Consider the following 14,815-nt stretch of genomic DNA (forward strand, 5'->3'; position numbering starts at 1 on the left):
ATTAGTATTGATGTTATTGTATTCCATATTTGACCTTAAAATATGAATAAAATCAGTCTAAGTATTAATGAAATTTCAAACATTTTTTCTAAAACAACGGAACTTTCCTTTCTAATGAGCACTATATGATGCAATAGAAAAACAATTTGACACTGAAAATTGTGGTCAAGATCAATTTTGCGTTACACTTATTTAACCAATTTTCATCAAATCGAAGGTGTAGAATGGCTTGAAAAAAATACCGCGATAAATACTTTTTTGACACTTTGTACAAAGGTGTATATCAATGTGTATATCGATACACATACTCTGTATGTGCATATCCGTGGTATATATATCCGTTTTTCGAAGCAAAATGTCATCTACCTGATCAAAAGAGCAAAGCAAAAACACTACATAGAGGGTTTGTTACTGTTAACACTCTCTATTTCCGTGCGTAAAGTATCCAACCAGATATCCAGGAACAGCTTTCAGGGAACGAGATTGAATATTTGATCGAATATATTTAATATGGCAATGTTACGTATAACAATATACGTATGGAATTTTAAAAGTCACGAGGGTTGCAGCGGACTCAATTTTAATGTGCATTAAACATTTTGCTCATTGATGACCTTACCTTAATTTTTTTCTCCTTCCTCGCTTTCTTCTCCTATGCGAGTGACACAGCAAGATTGATAGTAACAAGCGATTTCATTAAAACACAATCTCCTTTTCCATTTGATGAACACGATACGAGACGAGGGAATGATTTAGGAACACGACTTTCGAGCGGTTTCAACAACTATTAAGTTTCATTTATAGCAACGAACACTGCCAAAGACGTAATCAATAAGATTCGCGTAGGTGCCGTAGATGACGTAGATGAAAAAACGTAGATCAAACGTAAATGACGAAATTATACATTAATTTATTTTAACGCGTTAAAATTACGCTAATGACAGTTGCTCCATTCAATTTGTTCACATATTTGAGCCCTATATGGAACAAAGTGAACGGAGCATCTGCAAGCGTGTTAACCGGACAACGACGAATTTTCACATCTACTCCTCGAAGCTTCACATATATCAATGACCACTGCCGTAGTCATGGACAAACGTAGATGACGAAGTTATGTATTGATTCACTTTAACACGTTAAGATTACGCTAGTGACACTTGCGCAGTACTATTTGTTCATATATTTAAGCCCTATATGCAACAAAGTGAACGTAGCATCAGCAAGCGTGTTAATTGGACAACCACGAATTTTCACATATATTGCACGAAGATTCGTATATAACAATGATCACTGCCATAATCATGGTCAAACGTAGATGACGAGATTATGCATTAATTCACTTTAAAAATTACGCTAGTGACAGTTGCGCCGTTCTATTTGTTCATATATTTAAGCCCTATATGCAACAAAGTGAACGTAGCATCTGCAAGCGTGTTAATTGGACAACCACGAATTTTCACATATATTGCACGAAGATTCGTATATAACAATGACCACTGTCATAATCATGGTCAAACGTAGATGACGAGATTATGCATTAATTCACTTTAAAAATTACGCTAGTGACAGTTGCGCCGTTCTATTTGTTCATATATTTAAGCCCTATATGCAACAAAGTGAACGTAGCATCTGCAAGCGTGTTAGTTGGACAACGACGAATTTCGTTTCGCAAACACGGACACGTGAAACATTTTGAAGTTACGTGGACGCGAGAGTAATTCGTTCCCTTAAATTGCTCAATTTCCATTTCTTTCGCCATGTATATTCGAGTATTGCATTTGAATGGCAGAGCAGTGGGAAGTAACGGCGCACGTCGTTGATATATCGACAGGAACATGAATTCTTTTTTCATAGGATGAATACTTTTTTCATCGAATTATTAAACCGAATCAAGTTTTCAAATCCAATCATTTAATTTCATCGTTTTACATCGAACGTTTCAATCTTTTTTCTTTTAAATACTTTACCTATATTTCATCTCGTTGAATATTCCATATTTTTAATGCTACTACCACTTATTGGTAATTTCAAATATGTAATTATCGTTCTGAAGTTAGAAATTCGAAATAACATTCGTCAGTATATGATTCTACGTTTTATATAGAGTAATAAAAATGATACAATGAGTTTCGGTAAATAACCAATAAAAATTTTTGTTCCTTTTTCTTTTTCTTTTTTTTTTTTTTGGTTTTATGTATCCAAGGTCGAGAATAAACTATGTGCACGTTTCCTCTCGTTTCTTGTATTTTTATGAGGAATTCAGTCTTTTTACGCCACAAGAGTCTCAACGTTTTCGTTTTCACGCCTACGTTACGCTCGTTAAACACGTTCCAACAAGACCATGAATAAGGATAACAGCTTTAATGTTTTCACATGTGTTTATTTATTATTTTAGACCTTAAATATTTTATTTATAAAATCTTTATTTAAACAAGTTACCATTGTCGCTACAATAAATCAATGAATGAAATCAGTTTAAATTTAAAATATCATTTCATAATTTCTCGTCACTTGTATCTAAAAACAACAAAAAAACGGTGTATCCACATCGGATAAATTAATACGCCCCGACGCAAAATAAAACCAAGACGCACAGCTCTGTGGAATGCCAACGGTCTAGCGCAACGCAAACTTGAACTAGAACTCTTCCTAAAACACCAGCAAATCGACATAATGCTCATAACTGAAACCCACTTCACCGACAAAAACTACCTGAACATAAACGGATACAAGTTCTACCATACCCAACACCCCAGCGGAAAGGCCCACGGCGGCACCGGAATCATAATCAAATCAAACATTAAGCACTACGAACTTCCACCATTCCAGAAAGACTACCTCCAAGCAACAAACGTAGCAATAGAAGACTGTCATGGTACAATCACCACTTCAGCTGTATACTGCCCTCCCAGACACTCCATCGCCAAAGAAGACCTTGACGACTTCCTGGACACCCTGGGCAATAGATTCATAGCTGGAGGAGACAACAACGCCAAACACACCCAATGGGGCAGCAGACTGGTTACAGTAGGAGGCAAAAACCTCCTCAACAGCATAATAACCAACAACCTCAACTACCTTACCACATACGAACCCACACACTGGCCCACCGACACAAAGAAAATACCCGATCTCCTTGATTTCCTCACTAAAAAAAAATATCTCGTCAAGACACGTCCAAATCAATTCCTCGGCTGATCTCTCCTCTGATCATTCCCCCGTGATAGTAACAGTCAGTTCAACTATCATCGAGAATACACGTAATGGCTCCATACATAACCAACACACCAACTGGCAGCTCTTTAGAGAAGTCTTTACACACACAACTTCAGCCTCAACTTCACTAAAAACCAATGAAGAAATCGAAGCAGCCACGGAATACCTAAACACGAGCATAATAAACGCTATCCGCTTCTCCACACCGGCAAAAACGTCCATCAGCAATCACGAATACCCCCAGTACATATTAAAAAAAATAGCAGAAAAACGTAGACTAAGAAGGATATGGCAGACCCATAGAACACCGGAGGACAAACGCAAACTAAACAACGCAACTAGAAAACTATCCAAAACTATAAAAAAAACTACAATAATGACCGTTTTCACAAATATCTCGCCAGCTTGTCCCCCACAGCCGACTCCAACTACTCACTATGGAAGGCCTCCAGGAAACACACGCGTCTCCCACAAATAATACCTCCAAGCCGCCATCCGCAGAGTGGATGGGCGCGTAGCCCTATAGAAAAAGCCAACCTATTTGCCAAACACTTGACTGAAGTATTCCAACCCCATTCCTCCATAGCTGCAGCGGACGTTACCGAATATCTGCACACTCCCTTCCAAATGTCCCCTCCTATTGAACCCTTCACTTCTTCAGAGATCATAGAAGCAATCAGTCGCCTAAACCCCAAGAAAGCAGCAGGTCACGACCTAATAGGAAATAAAACAATCAAGGAACTTCCGATAAAAGGGATTGCACTCATCGCATCAATCTTTAACGCTATCCTCCGCCTTCAACACTTTCCCAAGGCTTGGAAAATCTCACTGATCACCCTCATCCCTAAACCCGGTAAACCAATATATGAAACCAGCTCCTATCGCCCAATCAGTCTTTTACCTACCCTGTCTAAACTATTCGAGAGGATGCTCACGAATCGTCTCCTTCCACTCCTAGAAGAATTGAAAACACTCCCAGACCACCAATTCGGCTTCCGAAAACAACACTCAACAGTAGAGCAAATCCACCGCATAACCCACATGATCAGCCAAACCCTTGAAAAGAAAAAATACTGCTCAGCGGTATTCCTAGACATCCAACAGGCATTCGACAAAGTATGGCATAAAGGGCTACTCTACAAGCTCAAAAAGATCCAACCCCATCCATACTACTCCATCTTAAAATCCTACCTAACCAACAGACAATTCATAGTTAAATGTCTAGGCGCCACTTCCGCAACATTCCCAATAGAATCCGGCATACCCCAAGGTAGTGTCCTCGGACCCCTACTGTTCTCCATCAACACTGCCGACTTACCTATATCAAACGAGGTAACAATAGCAACATTTGCCGACGACACAGCACTATTAGCTACCCACGCAGACCCGGCAATTGCCTCATCCACTCTCCAGCGAAGTATCGACACCATGGAAAAGTGGTTCCAAAAATGGGGTTTCAAAATAAACGAAAAAAAATCCTCTCATGTAACTTTCACGCTCCGAAAACAAACCTGCCCCCAGGTCACCATTAACAACACAATAATCCCAAGCAAGGACTCCGTAAGATACCTGGTCATGACCCTGGACAGGAGGCTAACTTGGAAAAAACATATCTCAGAAAAAACAAAGCAACTAAAGGAAAAATTAAGAAAATTCTATTGGTTCACGGGCCGACGCTCCAAACTAAACATACAGAACAAAATAATCCTCTACAAGGCCGCAATAAAACCTGTCTGGACCTACGAAATCCAACTATGGGGAACAGCAAGTAATTCCAACATTGAAATACTCCAACGCTTCCAATCGAAAACGCTAAGATCCCTATCAAATGCACCCTGGTATGTTACCAACGAAACAATCCACCGTGACCTCAAGATACCTACAGTCAAAGATGAAATACACAAGTCCAGAAGCAGATATAACACAAGAGTCAACAACCACCACAACCCACTAGTCACCCAACTACTGGACACGACGGACCGATCTACATTTATCATATTTTATATAAAATTAGAAGGGACCTTTAAAAAATTGCATGCAACAACACACTTACAGGTACTCTTGAATTAGTTTTTCTACATGTCCGATTATGTCTTTATATGTATATGTCAATTCAAATTTATTTTCTTAAATGTCCCTTAATGAAAAACTAACACTTCATATTAACTTTGAACTTTTGAGTTCTTAGAATATTCTGATTTAGTCACTGGCTGTACCATAAATTCATTTACAGATATTATATTTCCACCAAGAGCTAGTTTTATTATGAGCCTTCCTGCATCATCATCGAATCCTTCTATTTGACCATAATTATTACTTTGTTTTCCAGCTATAATTTTCACAAATGTTCCTTTCTCGATTTTAACTTCTTCCTCTTCTTTTTTGGAATCTGTATTTTTCTTCTGCAATGCTACTTTGTCTGCTCCAAGACCCATACCTTTTGGTCGTAATTCTGGTATGACAGCTGCTACTAATCTGTAATAGTTAGAATAAACGATTGTGAAATAAAAAATGATGTTCTCTGTTTACTTTCCAATAAGTGATAAATACATATAATTAATTTAATCCAGAGTAAAATTCATACTTTTCATTTCAACCAATTCCCTTTCCTGGTTGCCATCCCATTCCCCTTAACATTGCTACACCAAAGGCATCAATAGGAATTTTTTCATAATCTTCTAACGTAGACTGAAAAATACAAAACGATATTTATAATATGCAAATGTAATACATCTGTGCATTGCACATCAATATGTTGATAACGTACCTGTTCTTTGCCTCTTAATGATTCATCTTCTACTAAAGGTAAAGTTAAATCATTTGTTTTAGTTTCATATTTATTCTTTGACTTAAGTTCCTCAATGATTTCTTTTGTCGCTTGCTCTTCTAAAGTAACAACTTTATTTTCACTATCTTCAACTGGCTCTTTCTTTATTGATATTATTGGCGATGTTTTTCCATTAGATAGCTTTGATTTTGCCTCGTTAACACTAGCGTCTCCTACCTTTTCCTTATCTGCCTTCGGAAGGAAAATGTCTGCATCTATTTTATTAAGAATTCTATCATGCCAGGTTTTTGAACCTAGTAATGGAATAATTAGAGGTTCATCTTTTTTTTCTTCCTCACTGAAATAAAAAAATTGTTTTCAAATATATATATTCCGCTATTGGTGATTTTTATAGGTTAGGTTGTGGTTATATGTTTCTTGATTATAAATTTTACTTTTTGAACTCACCCTATTACTTTAATACCTTTCTCATCAAGGCATTCAATGCAATCAACTTTCTTTTTTTCTTGTGGAATAGCATTTTTTAACACAGGTTTCTTAATAGATTTCGCAAAACCGAAGGAAATCTTCTTTCCTTCTTCTGCCATTTATTTGTTATTTTAACACTGACTTATAGATCAATACACATGTATATACTAGACATAAAGATTGATGTCACTTGAATCTATGTACATGAATCTAATATCTTATTATACTTTATTAATCTACTCAAAATTACTTGCACATTACTAAAATTTCATTCCGACAATGTATCAAGCGCCTGAATAAGTGACATTAAAGTAAACATATATCAAAGAGGAAACAAGAAGAACTGACGCCTATGGTTTTCTATGTTACAAAGCTAGTGCTGCACCATACGGCCAAATGCCGAAGGTGGCTTATGCTAGTATATACCTGCCTATACGTTTCAATGAGAAAATCGATATTATGTGTTCATGTGAAAATTCACATTTCCCTAGGAGCTGTATTTTGATAGATTTAAGCTTCTAATGGAGCATTTTAAACGTATAGAGTATACTATGAAGTAGATAGTAGTGCGGATCATTTTATATTCATAAAAAATTTGAATGTATAGAAATGTACAAAATGCTCATGATATGCAAAAATATGCAAAATATTCAAAGTAAACCAATCATCAAAAAGTTTAGAAGGTGAAACAAATTTCTTTAATAACACCTAGATTAATTTTTATTTGTTAACAATCCCATATATAACCATAGCTTTTTCCCGGCGCATATACGCGCCCATACATGCGTCAATAAGATAAGAGGAAATAAAAGACAGATTATCGATAAAATACACTAACACATATGTAATACGTGGATATATTACCACTCAGATTACACATATTATATATTATAAGGGAATATGTATACCACGTATATATGTAGAACGAATATTTCAAACTTGTTTATAGCCCGTGCGCACACATAAATGCATGCACACGAACAATTTTTCGAACGATAATTATATTAATAATTTATAACCATTTATATTTTTATATTTTTATATTTTTATATTTTTATATTTTTATATGATAAGCATTTATATTTTTTAAAATATGTTCTTATGGCATACATATTTATTCCACGCTTCATATCTATCCACATCCGTAACTGTAGGTGACATTGTTTTTTAACAATTTTGCTATTATTTCATAATTCTTTAATTCATATTTCAAAGTCGTAACAGATGTTTCTATTTTTTTTTTTTTTCAAGTTTTTCCCATATTGGACTTATTTCTAGCAGCCATGCTTGCTTACAAAGCAATTTTATATCCACGCAAGAATATTTTTCAGTAGATTTTATTATGTGGTTTACAATATCCATATTCTCTAATAACTGGTTGCTAAGGTATAATTTGAACATACCAAGTCGAGTAACTTCATTTGGTAATGATTCGTATATTTTCTTTTCATGGCATCTGCGTAAAGCTGCATCAATGTCCCTAATAATATATTTACAATAAATATTATTGTTCTGTTATATTAATAATAACAAAGGAATATTCCGCACAACACAATAATTAAGATTAAGATAATGAATAATTATGATATTAAGATATTTTCTACTTAGAAAACATTGAAATAGCGTGATATACATAGCAAGGGCAATTAGTTACAGCCAAAAGAACTACATTAGAATTTTCGTTAGATACTAATCCATCCAATCTAGAAAGAAGTTCTGATCTGAATCTCTTTGCAGGTTCAGACAATGTACAGTTTACTCCTTTATTTGTGCCTATCCAGTCAATCTCATCGATAAAAATAATTGTAGGCGAAAAATTATAGGCAAGTTCAAATAAAACCTGTTCAGTTTAACAAATGTATTTATTATTTATTAAATATTATATTCAAAATTCCTTAAATTCATTGTTTCATCACGAACGTAATATCATTTCGTTTTCCAAACAACTATTCTAGTTATATATGATTATTATTATATATGATAGATATATTCCAGAATCTCTTCTTCATAGACAAAGGAAATCAACTTACACGGATATACTTCTCGGAATCACCTCTCCATTTGCTCACCAATGAGCTGGCCGTTATGTTAAAAAAGGTGCATTGGTATTCTGTTGCGACTGCCTTCGCCAACATCGTCTTCCTTATTTCGTAATTGCTTGTATAGCAGAATACCTTTCCAGGGAGAAAATGGGCCTTTAAAAAAGATAAGGTACTTGAGGAGATACACAATGGCCTCCTTAATAGCAGATTTACATTCCTCTAGGCCTACGATGTTGTCCCAATATACATTTAATTTTGTTAGTATGATTTCCTGCGACAATACAAAGATGAAATGGCGCATAATCTCCGTATTAATTTCCGTAAATGTTATGTAATTCGTTATTTAAAGCTTTACTGAAATCAGTATTTGCAATACGTATATTAATCGAAAATAACTTACGCATGAAATGTCTTCAATAATCTTCCATAATTCCAGATTGTCTATATAAAGCTTCTGAGCCTATTTTGATATCTTTGATTGCGTGGATTGTTCCATTAAGATGTTAAATAGCTCTCCTCTTCTGATGAAGATTCATCGCTTTCATTGGCGAAAATTGATGTCACTGTCATTGCGAGATTAATATCATCCGTAGCATCACCCCTCATCTTCTGTTGTGCATTCCTCCCTTTCACAGACCCAGATACAGACTCACTTCTCGTTTGTTTGCTAACAGATTTGACACGTTTTACTACTTCTTCAAAGATTGAATGATATCGTAATCGATACGTTGAATACGTTGAGAACGTTGAATAGTGTTAAATAATTTAAATTCTTACACTTTGTTCGCATTTGTCATTTCCCTCGTCTTTATTTCCTTTTCAGTTATTTTCTTGCACAATATAGGATATTTTTGGAATTTCATCTTGTAATAATTTTCATATTCTGTAAGAATAATTTCAAAATCGACGTTGTCGCAGACTCGATATTTCCGAGGTAGACGAGCTTCCCGGATTAATACATCGCTAATGTCTACATATCTAAAAAATATAATTTTTAATTCATTGAACAAATTTTATGCTATGAGTACACACTATACGATAATCATCAATTAACTGTTTTATTTCTAGGTAAGACAGACAAAAAGAATGTACTGTCTATTTATTATTATATAAATCCTCGGCGATAATTTTTTGCCTTCTGCTTTTTAATTTCTAATTTTTAAAGTTTGAATTTAAATATATTTTCATTTATAACTAGTTAATCTACGTTATCGATTGAGTTACTCTATAACTACTGAGTTACCGATGTCGATTTTCAAATTTTGGTTCCTTCCCCTCTTTCCGCACTAATTTCTATTTCGATTGGTCGCCGATATTATTCGAAAAAATTGCAACTAAGAAGATATCTAAATATATACACATAATATAAATATATAAACATAATTTTGTTATCTACTATCTTGATACGTGCAAAGATAAATCTTAATGATACAGTGGGACACAGTGACGTCAGCTATCGATCATATACGCGAATTTGTTGTAAATTAATTAGGAGAATATCTGGAGTTGTTTATCGTTGCCAGCTGTAAAATATTAGAATTTTTCATTCATAATTGTCATATTTTCGACTCTTCCGTTGCCAAGACCATCTTGAAAGATTTTTGGTATGTTCCATCACCCTTGTTAAAAGTGTGCCCATTGGTTAGCTATATTGATTTTAAAAACCAATACGTATATCAAGTTTATTATCTAACAGAAACAAAGAAATTCGTTTTATTAACGAATTTCTTTTATTAATTATTCTTTAATTATTAACGAATTTTCGATGTTTCTTCTCAATTTCCTTTAGCATCGAACGAAGAACATTATTTGATCAAACGTTTCATCGTTCAGATTATATTTCGTTTAAAAAGATTGAAATTGATATCGAGATAAAATCAAAAAGTATCCGTTGTTCTCGAACATTCTAGTATTCCTTCGCCGCCCGGGAGAAAGACAGGTATGAAGAAAGAGGATATTTTTTTTATTAACTTTTTAATATTGATATTTCGACAAATATTGACGTGTGCAGTGAGAAAATCGAGTGAAATTTTCAATAATATCGTTTTAATAATTTGTGAAACGAATTAGTTTGGTTTTTTCCATTTTTATTAGTTTCCGTCAGTGCTGATTGACGCGCCACTCCAGTTTCCATTTCCGTTTCTCGAAATTTCCTACGTTCTTGGTCTTTGGGACTCTTTGCCCAGGTAACTGCATTGCTTCTGGGTACGTCTCACCGTTCGGGTCTCTCGAGCTTTCGGTGTCAGTTGTTACCGTTGAAGGAAGAGAAGCTGGTGACGGATATTATCGGATAAATCGTTTATTCTGGAAAAGTTCGAGTAAGTTCGTTCTGTTTGAATAAATCAAGACATAGATCAATTTTTATCGTATCATCGTGATTCGCCATGTCGTACGTTTGGTTTCGGGATACCATATGTTTTTAATTTGGTACTTTTAATTTGAAATTTTACGTCTATGATCGTGACAGGAAGATACTTTCAGTGAATTATAAATATTTCAAATTATAAATTATAAATATTTGTTATAAATTACAATCATACTACGGGGAAAAGTGAAACATATGTTTTCTTGTGGAACATGTGATAGTAAATTATTCGAAGCATAATAATGCTTAATTAAACATCTATACGGTAACATTTACGGACGAATATTCGGGTAATATTATCGCGTCGCTCTAATCTGGCATTTAATGCTTTGATTGCGGTCTTTGAAATGGCATCGCAGATGCTGGTATAATATCACACGAAAAAGGAAGGACCAGTGGTTAATGTTGCAAGTGCACCAGTGCGTTGCAGCCATCGGGCGTGGCTTTGACGCCGGTGCCGCGGAGAGGCGCAGAACGTGTTCGATCGATCCGCGAACGCAGCCCGTGCTCATACTGCGACAGAGTTCGTTTCAGTTAGTCTCAGTCGCTGTTTGGCCGTCGACAGCGTATAGTCGCGCCAGCCGACGATTATTTTTTCTTTTTTTGTTTCTCGATAATTCTCTCGCAACACTCGTTCTATACGTTCTATACACCATCAGTTTATCGCGTGATCATTGTTACCGCTTCCCCTACCTTGTCACGTCCTTCAAAGAAGATTTTCCTTCAGTTTTTTGTTGTTTGGGGAAAATTCATCGCTCGAACACATGGATTTATCGACACGACGGTTTATCGAGGCATCAGCGTGATGTACTTTTCAAGTTTCATATTTTCTCTATGATACTTTCTAAGGAGAATTTAGAATTCGAACGATATCAATTTCCAGGAAATATAGGTCTTTATGAGACCATAGGTTAGGTTAGGACCATAGGATAGGTTTGAATTTAATTAACTCTCTTATAATTGGTATTTCAATTTTTTAATTCCTTAAATTTAGCTTTCTTTATGCTGTTAGATGATGTAACGCGGGCATTTTATGATATATCGAATATATTCGTATATATTTTACTTTATACATTCGATAAATTTCCTTGGTTGGCCGGCCTGCAACCCACATACGGCACTTAATAAAAATTTGTTTCGTTAGAGGTCGGTGTTTGTTCGTCTTCGTCATAAAAATGTCATGACGTCATATCATATCACAAGGGTTCTTCTGAAAGCTAGATATTCGATAACAAGATTAATGGTTTTCGGTAGCTTGTAATGTCAAGCTTTGAACTGGCGGGATCGCCTTGCTGTCAAATCGCCATTCAGCAGCGACCATATTCTTTAACTACGTTCAAGACCTATATCACGCTACAGAAACCATCAAAGGAGGATAATTGCAAGTTAGTTGCCTCTTAGAAACGAGACAGTTGGTTGTTACTTGTTATCCGTAGTTGGTAGTTGTTCTCCTTAGTCGCCACATATTATAGAGACGACATTCATAGTCACCAGTTGCCTTCGCTAATAGTTTCTTGTTGTCTGTAGTTAGTTCTCGTCATCGCTATGTATTCCATCAATCACGTAAAATTTAACATATAGGATTTTATTCTTTTTTATTCTTTCTGTAGGAAGATTCTTTAAGTAATATGAATTTAAGTAACTATTTTATGATACAATAAAGTGGAAAAACGATTATTTTACGTAACGTAATTTTTTAAAGAACTTCGAATTTAAAGGATTCAGATAGATATCTTAAACGTAATTAAACCCTCCATATCGTAACAAATTGAAAGAAATTGCGCAAGAAAGTTAATACACTTAATGCATAAAACATATATTTAAAATCCAAATGTAGGCGTTGACGCGTGCGTGCTACATGTTCGAAACGTTCGTTACATCCGCGATAAAATTTGTAACGACGAAGAAGCTTAACATATGGTGTGCTTCAAGACGACAGTAAAAAGTGTTGTCGTATTTTTCGAAATTTCTTCCATTCTTAATAAAAATATATTGTATAAATATAGTAGGATTTTTCAAATTTAAATAGTTATAATGATTTGAAACTTTACAATCGTACGGTTCTGTTTTATCCTTTGAATATACCTGTCATTTTCATATCTCCTTTTAACTAAACTAAATATTTGGAAATCCTATAATTTGTACACTTCTATTTGTGAATAAGATCGATGAAATTAAAGCGTAACTATGCTTTCAATAATGGCTTCGATGTATTGCTCACCATTATGGCGGATTAACGTCTCTAAGTGATCGACCTTAATCACTAAATGGCAGCCGCGATTCAGTGGTAGAGCCTTACACATGACGGACATTGCAAGCGCTTGTAAGACGTCTATCGTGAAACGTTTCCAATAGCATCGATTACGACGACGGTGAAATCCGAATAGAAATATATATCGCGTATCGCTTCAGCCTGACATGTCTTAAAATAGAATCACAATTTTTCGTTCTTAAAAAAAAAAAAAAGAAAAGAAAAGAAAGTCTATAAAAATTATATGCAAATAAAATAGATAAATGGATAAATGGTTGTACAAATTTATAAAACAGATATTACAAATATACGTAAATAAATTATATATTTATAAATTGTTTGTTTAAATATCTGTTTGTTTAAATAAATAAAAGGGATATTTACGACTTACAATGAACGTAGTCCTGTTTTTAGTTTTAAACAAAGCAAAAACGGATAACAACTTTTTAAAATGTAAAACTCAACGCAACAGTGGTTTTTTTAATTAATCAATAACGTTCAAAGTTAATTAATTTAGAGTGGTTTGTACATTTTGTATGCTCGCCGTATTTTAACGTTTGATGTGTAACGTTTGATGTAGTACTTGATGCCCGAAAAATCGAAAAATAATTAAATTTGATCGTTTCGTCGAATTTACAAGTGTGTATATTCGTGTGAAATCCTATGTGCTTGTGTATGCTGATGTGAAAGGCGGTAATATATTTTTCTTTTTTCGATTATTGTTGTCAACTTTTGTGTGGAATAAATCAATTCCGTGAATAGAAGTGCAATCAATACAGCTTACTATGAAATGATAGCACAACAACAGTACATATCGCCATTGACGTCAGCTTCACAAAATTTCTCGAGTATCGAGGTCGTCCATTTGGGTTAAGAATTTATTTCCAAAATGCCACAAGCACGAATATCTTATGGAAATCCACTGTATTTCCATTGTAATTTTTAATAATCAGATTCCATATTGTATGCTACGATTCGAGGAAAATCCGCAGCTAATTATTATCTTTGCTGCCTTTAAATACCATAAATAGTCGTCCGTAAATTTTAAAAGATTTTCTGTGCCATACTTATATTGTGTATTTTAGTCTTAAGGTGCGGGTCGTGTTCAATTAATCGAAAGTGATGAAACTGTAATGGGTCACGATAGTCAAATATTAAAAATGGTCTCGTTGGCTACATTTAAAATCTTTACGAGATATATATGCATAGTACGTTGCTACTAGCAACGGGTAGCGATGAGCAATAGAGAACAGTACCTTCCTTATCTCGTCGTGATTATGTACATAACAGTAATGCAAAGTACTCGTACTGAATATCTTACAACATCTACATAGATTTTCAGATTTGTTTCGAATATTACCAGCATAACCATGATAGTAGAATTCTGTTACAGTATTAATTCTATAGTGCCGTTATGCATAATACAGCCCTAAAATGTTTCTACAAATATACGAATATTTTCGTCAGCTACTATATTCCAACCATGGCTTATTATGAAAGGAAATATATAACGAAATTACTTGTTTTTTTAGACTAAATTAGTTTAATTTGAATAATTTTAGTAATTGTGTAGGATCGAACAACAACTTATCATTAGCTTCACTCGAGACTTGATTGCACGTAGCAACGTAATTGCGTTGGAACTGAGGGTAGAAAACAATGTCAACCGTTAGACGCGTCCGTCT

The 14,815-nt window shown here is 34.6% G+C and overlaps 3 protein-coding genes across 7 annotated transcripts in view; 2 read left to right on the forward strand and 1 right to left on the reverse strand.

The window, feature by feature from the left end:
• The window catches only part of LOC126927052 (integral membrane protein DGCR2/IDD-like), a 392,464-nt gene that overhangs the window by 327,646 nt on the left and 50,003 nt on the right, over window positions 1-14,815 (forward strand). The gene's annotated exons all lie outside the window — the stretch shown is intronic.
• LOC126927057 (uncharacterized) overlaps window positions 1-14,815 on the forward strand; it is a 242,472-nt gene that overhangs the window by 70,579 nt on the left and 157,078 nt on the right. The gene's annotated exons all lie outside the window — the stretch shown is intronic.
• Window positions 5,453-14,815, reverse strand: part of LOC126927043 (G-patch domain and KOW motifs-containing protein-like) — a 146,181-nt gene continuing 136,818 nt past the window's right edge. The window contains exons 1-4 of one of the 2 annotated variants that reach the window (XM_050743369.1): window positions 6,452-6,853; window positions 5,984-6,341; window positions 5,801-5,904; window positions 5,453-5,691 (exon numbers count right to left, since the gene is read on the reverse strand). In XM_050743369.1, coding sequence (XP_050599326.1) covers window positions 5,809-5,904; window positions 5,984-6,341; window positions 6,452-6,591 — 594 coding nt within the window. In that variant the 5' untranslated portion in view covers window positions 6,592-6,853 and the 3' untranslated portion in view covers window positions 5,453-5,691; window positions 5,801-5,808. Of the gene's footprint in view, window positions 5,692-5,800; window positions 5,905-5,983; window positions 6,342-6,451; window positions 6,854-14,815 lie in introns of those variants that run through there. The other variant, XM_050743370.1, reaches the window with a different exon arrangement.

Source organism: Bombus affinis, unplaced genomic scaffold (genome assembly GCF_024516045.1).
Source record: "Bombus affinis isolate iyBomAffi1 unplaced genomic scaffold, iyBomAffi1.2 ctg00000070.1, whole genome shotgun sequence".
NCBI lineage: Eukaryota > Metazoa > Arthropoda > Insecta > Hymenoptera > Apidae > Bombus > Bombus affinis.